The 9,683-nt window shown below is 42.2% G+C and overlaps 1 protein-coding gene across 1 annotated transcript in view; it reads left to right on the forward strand.

The window, feature by feature from the left end:
• CKAP5 (cytoskeleton associated protein 5) overlaps window positions 1-9,683 on the forward strand; it is a 127,217-nt gene that overhangs the window by 66,648 nt on the left and 50,886 nt on the right. Inside the window, 6 exon segments of the mRNA XM_019519953.1 lie at window positions 125-307; window positions 2,448-2,561; window positions 4,678-4,788; window positions 6,201-6,293; window positions 7,711-7,896; window positions 8,096-8,204. Of these exon segments, the coding sequence (XP_019375498.1) occupies window positions 125-307; window positions 2,448-2,561; window positions 4,678-4,788; window positions 6,201-6,293; window positions 7,711-7,896; window positions 8,096-8,204 (796 nt within the window).

The raw sequence follows: 9,683 nt of genomic DNA on the forward strand, positions 1-9,683 counted from the left end.
AATGATCTTTGGGGTAATTCTGTTATGCTAATGGCTAAAAGCCTAGTTCTTATAAGGGGCATTAGGTGGTTAGATGCTGGGGACTGATACTTAAATGGTGTTGGTCTTAATTCTTGTTCTCCAGATTAAAGAGTGTGCTGAAAAGGTGGAACTGGCTTGTGGTAGGAAGGCAGGAGGAGCAGCTGATAAAAAGGAAGGCAAAACTCTTCCTGGAAAGACCCCAGTTGTTTCAGGGGCTGCTGGAGACAAGGATACAAAAGAGACTTCAGCTAAATCAGGACCACCAAAAAAAGCACCTGTTGTCAAGGTAGGAGGGATATAGACAGCCTACCTTAGCAAATTGTTATAAGAGAGAGTTACTCCCTGGGAACCTGTTCAAATTGTTTCTAGTTGCAGTCTTTTGGGAGTCAAGGTAATCCCAGCAAGCATTCTTGTTCTTGCTGCTTGTGGGGGGTGCTACTATGCTGAGCCACCTGCTTCACTGTGCCTGACCATAACCATGTTTCGGGTGTTTCTCCCGGGGCACCTGTGTCCGGCTGACCCCCTTACTGGAGCACATCCACAAGCCTGGGTTAATCGCTGCCACCACCCAGGCTCCGTTCTCTGTTAGGGCTCTGTGCACCCCAGGGTACACAGACAGTGCAGACCTTGGGGGTGCTTGGCCCACTGTGGTATTTTGGGTGCTGCTTTTAGCCTGAAGCATTCAAAAGTAGCCTACTGCACTGGAGGAAAGTAAAAAGCCAAGCCTACTTTAACTGGCCAAACAAAGGGAGCTATAAAGGCTTGTCTCGCCCTTCTCCCCTCAGATGCACAGCCAGGCATGCTGCAACAGATAACTTTTTATTAATCAGAGGGGGAGAACGGGGAAGGGGTACAGGACAAATCTTCAAAGAAAATGCCTTTAGCAAAACAGAATGGTCTTGTTGGCCATTTTTAATACGTGGCTGAAGTTACATAGATCTAATTTTCTAGCTAGTCTTCAGGCGTACTCTCTGATTCATGCAGATGGCAGCCTAAGGTCCCTGCTTGAAGGTGTTCCAAGATGCCTGCCAAAGGAAGAGCTCCCCCCAAACCAGGTGGCCTGATCCTTAAATAACTTTTCTAAACTCATCACCTGGTGCCAGCCAGAAACAGGCATTATTTGAACCCTGCTATCGCAGACCAATCATTTCAAAAGTTGTCAGCAATCTCTGGTGAAGTGACTGGAGTCACTCAACTGGTTTCCCTCCAGAGAACCTGTGGAACTTAAGACGGAGTTTCTGGAGACAATAAGGGGGGGGTGAAAGAACGTCCCATACAGCACACACAAGATACACGGCAAAATAAATCCAGAAACACTTGACTACACACAACCCCGGGTGTGTGTTACATTCTCTCTCCAGCCCAAAATGTCCCAGTCCAAGGACAGATAGAGGGAGACTTCTTCACGCTGCTTATGCAGCAGAAGGTTTAAAAAGGATGCAGTCTGGACTCTTTCAGAAAGCAAACTGGTGTGGAATGAGGATTCTATTCTTACATCTTCTAAATCCCAATATTTTTTTTGTAATGCCAGGTACTGATTTAGGACCCAGCTAGACAAAACCTTGGTTGGGATGATATAGTTGGGAGTGGTCCTGCTTTGAGCAGGGGGTTGGACTAAATGACCTCCAGAGATCCCTTCCAGCCCTAATTTTCTATGATTCTGTAATTTTGAAACCCTGAAGACAACCCACCCAATACCTTCCTCAGAGGTTTTTGAACTGTATAAGCAAGAAAACATCCAGGCATGTTGGTGTAGGACCGGCACATAAGAATTCATAGCACATTCAACACCAGTATTGCTTTTGCAATAAAGCATAATCTGCAATGTTGCTTTAATGCCTTGACTACCAAGTGCTATTTAAAACTGCTAATCTGGTTAAGGAAATCAAGATGACTTTCAAATTTTAAAAAGGTTTCCAATAGTAGACCATCTTCACAGTGTCCTTCAGGCATCTTTTTCTGGCCAAGCAGAGAGTTGGGGATTCTAGGAACAAATATAAACATGGCATTCAAATGTTTGGTTTAACATTGTAATGAAAAATGCTTTCTTCTAGGCCTGACAAACTTGGAGCGTATCATCTATAATCTCCAAAGGAAATAGAATCGCTTGTCTCTTGTTCCATGACCCTTCTCAAGCAAATGTAAACCCTTTTTACACTGTCTTTTAAATTCTCTCCAGAATTCTCCCCATCTGCTAAGACTTGCTGCTGTTGAAATTACACACAAATGACTTGACCACTTTGCTTGTTAATCCAGTTACAATTGGTATATAGCAAAGTTTCCTTCTATGAAGAAAGACTTCAATTACTTAAATGTATCTTTTGGAATTGGAGCCAAAGATTGAAAAGCAAGACTCCCTTCTTCTGACTTACAAATATTGTTTCTTAACTGAGAGCTTTATCTTGGTTGACTTGTTTCCTTTTCAGCCTGGTGGACCACCCAAAAAAGGCAAACCAGCAGCAACTGCTGGTATGGGAGGTGCTGGAACTAAAGGCAAGAAAGGACCTGAGACTAAAGAGATATTTGAGTCTGAGCTCTCGGTAGGTACTTTTCTTCACTGTGAAATACAAAAGGGAATGCTGTGTCTTGTAAGTGATGCAAATTATTCTTCTCTGCATCTTGTAGGATTTATGGCCCTCAAGTTGCGATTCCTACATTATACCAGAGTAAAGCAGTGCATTCAAATTGGTGGGACAGAGGAACTGTTTCATTTGACCCTGAAGTTTTAAGATGGGGCAGGTTCTGGTAAACAAGCCATTATCAAATCCCTATTTGGGTAACATTTGAGGTCTTTTGCCTCTCAGGGAAACTGAGTTGCCAGAAGGATGGAGGAGGCTGAAATGTCCACAACAGTGCTTTTGAAGTTGCAAATTATATTCAGTTGCATATCTGGAGTTAAGTCTGGGAAACAGAGTATTCTGGAGCTTGACTCCCACAGTCCAGATGAGCAAAGCAGTGGAGTATATACTGTTCAGACGAAATTGTGAAACTCATGCTTTCCAGAGTACATTACCAATTCTAAGTCATCCTTTTAGTTTTCTTAATGTAGTAGTATGCTGATGCTGAAGTTAGAACCCACAAGTAAGCTGTATACATGCTGAGCAATGATAAAAGTCAATGAAACAATTATTATGTGTGTGTTTTCAATTATGGATATTCTGACATCAAGCTGGGGGAGTGGTAGATACACTGGAGGATAGGGCTAGGATTTGTTGACCTAGACAAATTGGAGGATTGGGCCAAAAGAAATCTCATGAGGTTCAACAAGGACAAGTGCAAAGTCCTGCTATTAGGACCGAACAATCCCATGGACTAATACAGGCTAGAGGCTGACTGGCTGGGTAGCAGCTCTGCAGCAAAGGACCTGGGGTTACAGTGGACAGTAAGCTGAATATGAGCCAGCGGTGTGCCCTTGTTGCCAAGAAGGCTAATGGCATACTGGGCTGCATTGGTAGGTATATTGCCAGTAGGTCAAGGGGAAGTGATTATTCCCATCAGTTCAGCACTGGTCAGGCCACATCTGGGGTACTGTGTTCAGTTTTGGGCCCCCCACTACAGAAAGGATGTGGACAAATTGGAGAGAGACCAGTGGAGGGCATCAAAAAGAGTGAGGGGGCTGGGGCATTTGACTTATGAGGGGAGGCTGAGGGAACTGGGCTTATTTAGTCTGGAGAAGAGGAGACAGAGGGGATTTAATAGCAGCCTTCAGCTACCTGAAAGGGGGGGGGGGGCGTTCAAAAGAGGATGGAGTTGGACTCTTCTCAGTGGTGGCAGATGACAGAACAAGGAGCAACAGTCTCAAGTTGCAGCAAGGGAAGCTTTAGATTAGATATTAGAAAGAATTTTCTCACTGGGAGAGTAATAAAACACTGGAACAGGTTACTCAGAGTGGTAGTAGAATCTCCATCCTTGAAGGCTTTCAAGACCCAGCTAGACAAAGCTTTGGGTGAGATGATCTATTTGGGGATAGTTCTGCTTTTGAGTATGGGATTGGATTAGATGACCTCCTGAAGTCCCTTCCAACCCTAACTTTCTATGATTTCTATCATTGTCAGGTTCTGAAATGAAGGCATTTCTCCAAGTTTAAAATGTTGTACATATGTTACTGTGTCACTTACATATGCAGTCTTAGTAGGAGGTACAGATATTGGTGGAAACCAATTTGATGATGGTAGCTACTTCCCATGCACCAAAACAACCTTGCAATCTTATGCCCCCTTGCCTAGGATGCCTGGGAAAATATTAATTTTTCTCATTACCAAGTGTGGGTAAATGGATTGGATTTTGAAGCTGGGTAAGTATTCATGGCAGTGTAGCAAATCTGGGCTAAAATTTGCATAACCCTAAAACTAAATGCGAGTAACACAGGATTTTCTTTTTTTCTTGTGCCTGCTTAACTTCATTTGGCAGTTATGCACAACAACTAATCTTTCCTATATCCTCTAACAGCCTAACTATCCTGAAACTCGCAGGCCCCAAAAAGTTTTACTTGCATTGGTCCTCTCCATTAAGGTAAAGCTGTTAATTACATGGCTGACTCCTGTATTGCAGGCACTTTGAGAGGTGGTATTTCTGTCTCTGACATGCAATTAAACCTGTATCTGATTTGAGAGGGCCTGTTGACAGGTGTTTAACCCTGTTCTGTTCTGTATGTAGATAGAAGTGTGTGAAGAGAAAGCTGCAGCTGTTCTCCCAGGCTCTTGCATACAGCAGCTGGATAGTGGTAACTGGAAGGAGAGGCTTGCCTGTATGGAGGAGTTTCAGAAGGTATGCATTAGAAGGTGAAAAGATAAAGATGGCTTTTAGAAGCAAGCATGAAACTAGGGAAGACAGTGTCTTTCTGCAGCCTTTTAGAGCTTGCCTCCCCTTTTAAAAAAAAAAAAAAAAAAAAAAAAAGTGTGTGTGTATTAGTAAATAAATAATAACAAACCTGCTTAGTGGAACAGGCAGTGTATGCTGGCAAAGAACACTTGCTGATATAGTTTTAATCAGCTTTTTGAACAAAATAACTTTTAACAGCAAAGACTTTTTTTTCTTTTAGTATAACTTTGTGTATATTAAGATTTTTGTTGGCATAACACTGACTTCTTCCAACTCCTGATGAGGGTAGCTGTGCTAGCAAAATTTGTGTAGGGCAAGTCTGAATCAAACGTGTTGTCCTGACCTGGAAATGTGTGCCACAGTCTCTACAAAAATCTCGTATTGTTCAATGTTCAGCACCAGTTTTAAATGCAAAACCCTGGCTGGCAAACTTGTAGGTCTGTACGCACCATCTGATTACACCATATTACATCAGCCTCCATAGCTGCTGATGAGAACCCCAGTGTCTCTCTTGAAAGAGCTCAAACAAAGCATCATGTACAACAAACAGCTCTATTTAGTATGGAGCCTGGCTTTTTTCCATTAAAGCATTTCTGCCATGTGACCCCTTTTAACTGTGAGTTTTGCACTTAAAAGCAGGTACTCCAGATGCACAAATAATTGATGCATTTGTATTACAGTTGTCATTGAGCTTTAGCATTAGCCATAAAACATGCTTAACTGAAATCATATGGTTTATATACCATGCATGGCTGTACTTCATTATCGCAAATATGAATCAATGTTGAACTTTTATCCAAATGTTAAGACATCAGGATTTCATTGGACTGCAGATTTTCTTTCTGGATCATTTTAGACTTTTAAATGTTTGCTTAATAGACTTAATTTTAAGATGTCTGTGTTTCTAGTCTTTTATAGGGAGGTGTCTGCATTTTCAATTTAAGCAACATTGGCTATTTGATAATGGCAAAACTCAGTTGTGCTCCCATGACAACTGTTGCCACTAAAGAAGAGCTGTTAGGCACAGCTGCTTATATATCTGTATACATTTATTAAAGGAAATAAATACGAACAAGTTAAATGGCAGTTTGAACTGTTTCACTTCAGTATGGGTCCAGTAGCTATAAAACTGAAACCAAGTTCTAGTCTTGTGTGGTAAGGTTTCTTTCTGGTAGTTACTACTTACTGAGGAATTGTATTGTGTAGATGCAAGTCTCAGGTGTGCAGTATCTTGATTTACTATGAAGTTTAAACCCTTTGTAGATGAGCCCAGAATTGTTTAAACTTGTTTCACAGTTGTTTAACAATTTGTTCTCCATATTTGGCATCTAATGGCTAATTTGATTTGCATTTTTCAGGCTGTAGAACTAATGGAAAAAAATGAAATGCCTTGCCAGGCTCTAGTGAGGATGCTGGCCAAGAAACCTGGGTGGAAGGAAACCAACTTTCAGGTGAAATTTCATTTTTACATCATTGATTGCAGTTCCTTGCTGGAACAGTCTTGCATTTGCCCATTATTGTAAAGCTTCTTCATACCTAAAAAATGTAGAACATAAGCTGTAAGTAAACCTCTGCTGGTTATTTTGGAGCTTAGCTACTAAAACTCTAAATTGAACATATAGTCTGCTCTAGGGTTCTAATGTAAATGAGATGCTCTTCCAAATAATTTGTTTTGCTTTGTGGCTTTTGTCATATGGGTACAATTGTAAACATCTTCATATTACAGAGATTTTTAAAAAGAAATACTGTTAGTTTTGTTTGGGCCCGGATTTAGGTTTTTGTGGAAAATAAATTTATTCCAGGTTTATTTTGGGGAGTTTATCATGCAGTAGCTTGATTCTAAAGCCAGTGGCTGAAGGTGCTGGATTTTTGCAAGCAGTGATGATTTTAAAAAAAGCATTTCATTTTTAATAGTAGCTTTGCTCATGGGTGAGCTGAAGACGCTTTTACTCTGTTCAGCAAGTTTGAACAAATTTCGTCTTTAATAGAGAATATTTTTTGTAATGAAAAATTTCACTAAGGGATGTATGTAGAGCAGTCTTGGAGCCTTTGGAAAGCGTGAGAGGGAACTGTGCCTTTCTCCTTTGAGATTAGCTCAGAAGATCAGTTCTATAAAGTGATTTCCTTTCTTCACAAAATTGGCATAACTACATTTTCTAAAAGAATTTGATGGTACAACTCAAGGATTTGTGCTTTTCTCCCAAGTTCAAACAAGACAGCAGTCCAGTCAGAAGGGCAGGTGACTAGAATTCGAAAGATTCATTGTTACCACAGAAACTTGCCAGCTATACCAGGATGCTGATCTGCTCTTATTTGTTTCCATCTGTATAATGGGAATAGTATTGCCATTTTTATGAGGCACTTCAAATGTTGTGTCTGCAAATTGTTAAGCTAGTTGATGGCTTCATTCTATTGCCCAAGCTGAGTGATATGCAAAAAGCTTTCCATAATGCATGGTAAACTAGGTTTTAAGATGGTCCATGTTAACATGTCAGAAACAAGGATTTTAATCCTGTATTCCACTAGATCAGCAGTTCCCAACCTCAGGTAGCAACCCAAATGAGGGTTGCTGGGGCAGTGCCAGTGGTGCCGCATCTACAGGACAAGCTGCGCCATCTGCTGGTAGCTCCCCCGCCCTTGGGCCCCACACTCCGCTCCAAGCAGTGGGTCGCAGCAAAAAAAGGTTGGGAACCACTGCACTAGGTACTAATGTGAGTCCAAAGTGTTTGTGAACCTATTTACTACATTTGGGGAGGTAGCCAAATTTGATCTGACAAGATTTCAAGTCAGTTTGAACTACCCTGCAGCCCAGACTAGATTATGTAGTAGTACAAGTGAATTTACTTAGTGTTGTTTTGCCCTTTCCAGGTGATGCAGATGAAGCTTCACATAGTTGCCCTGATTGCACAGAAAGGAAACTTCTCCAAAACATCAGCACAAATTGTGTTGGATGGTCTTGTGGACAAGATTGGTGATGTAAAATGTGGGAGTAATGCAAAGGAAGCTATGACAGCAATAGCAGAGGCATGTCAGTTGCCGTGGACTGCTGAACAGGTCAGTGAGTCACAGTAGGACTTCAGCACTGGGGGAAGTAGGGAGTGGGGAACACCAGTACCATTCACATGGAAGACTTTTCTTCTTATGCCTGAGATCCAGTTAAGTGTCCTGAATCTAAGTCGGTATTTTATTTCTGTTTTTGGTTTGTCGTAGCCTGTTAGAGGGATAAAGATGCAAATTTTCCCTTCTGTTCTAGGTTATGGCCATGGCTTTCTCACAGAAGAATCCTAAAAACCAGTCAGAAACCCTGAACTGGCTCTCAAATGCAATTAAAGAGTTTGGCTTTTCTGGGTAAGTCTTGAAATAGTGAACAGAAATTTGAATTCAAGTTTTTAGGGTGGAAACATCTATGAAGACATAGGATCTTAGTTTGGTGTGAAACTTTTTCTTTCATCTGCTGCCATAAGTGCATGTAGTAAGCTGCTGTTTCTGTAGCCCAAATACAAGCACTGTTGGCTGTGGGAAGGATCATGTTTCATGTACGTAAGTGCATCACTCCCTAACAACAAAAGAAGAATATTGAACTATTATTTTAATAGCTGCCTAAAGTGTGCTAGACACTGTATACAGATATACATCCCTGCCCCAGAGATCTTGCAAACTGAAGTGTGAGATATGGCATGGGTGGTAAGGACAAGATTAACAAGAGTGGATACATGTGCGTCTTGGTACTTAAAGTTGTTATATCTTTCTATAGAAGAAAGACATGAGAGAATGTCTTCCTTCATGCTTATAGGTGTTGTGTTTTTTAATTTTGTTTTTGTTTTGTTTTGTCACAGTTTTCAGGAGCGATGGTGGTAGGATGAGAAGGTGGTGGGGGTGTTAGCTTGGTCAATATGAAGAAAAGAGGCAGCACTTAGCTCCTCACCAGAGCCTGCAATTATCTTGCTTACGTCTTCTCACGGTGGCATCCTTCAAAAGCTGTCAAAGTACTCGAGGGTTCCCTGACACCCTAGTTGAGAATCACTATACTACACAAACAAATCAAGAGTGCACCCACTCCTCTTGTCAGGAAGTCATTGATTTCTGGAATTGATGCTGTCAGAATAGGAAATGCCAGTGGGCCCTGACTTCTGGGAGTTGGTACTCTAGGCTGCTTTAGTCTGCAGTCAGTAGCCATCCATGAATGCCCCCTGCACAGATTCCTCATGAAGTGTTATTCCATCACTGAGGATGCCTCATGTTTACTACCAAGGACAAATAATGTTTGAGGCAGCCCAGCCCAGATCAGTGGTTGTTACTTGGTATCTTTCTCCTTTAAGAATTAGACTAGTTGTTGACTTTTTCCACAATTTCCCCCTTCTCATGGTGATTTTAAATAATCAGAAACAAAGCCATAATCATTCTGGTGGCTCTGTACTGGCTGACTTTAGTCTTGGCTTACAGGTGGCTATTCAGTCTTCAGTGCAGTTAGGAATATCTCATGACCAGGGATCCTGGTTTTCTCTGATTTTAAAAACCCCAAGTAAAATTAAAGGCACCCCACAGGCCCCCTGGCCCTGCTGTATGCCCCTCTTTCCTCTCTCCCCACCCCAATAACCATCCAGCCTTACTGGTGACCCTCAGTCTCCTCACAGCCCCGTGGCCCTGCAGGAGAAGGTCCCCAGCTGCCAGTGCTATGGACCGAAGCCCCCTGTCCCTGCTCCCACCTGGTGCCTGCTGCGGGCTCAGGCAGGGTAGGGGGAGGACCGGCTCCCCACCACTGCGTGCACCCCCAAGGGCCAGGGGGGACTTACCCCCCCCAGATCTGTATGCAGGGCAGGTGCAGGCTCCCCCCTGCTTTC

Source organism: Gavialis gangeticus, unplaced genomic scaffold (assembly GCF_001723915.1).
Source record: "Gavialis gangeticus isolate Ggan-Ray unplaced genomic scaffold, GavGan_comp1, whole genome shotgun sequence".
In the NCBI taxonomy this organism is placed as follows: domain Eukaryota; kingdom Metazoa; phylum Chordata; order Crocodylia; family Gavialidae; genus Gavialis; species Gavialis gangeticus.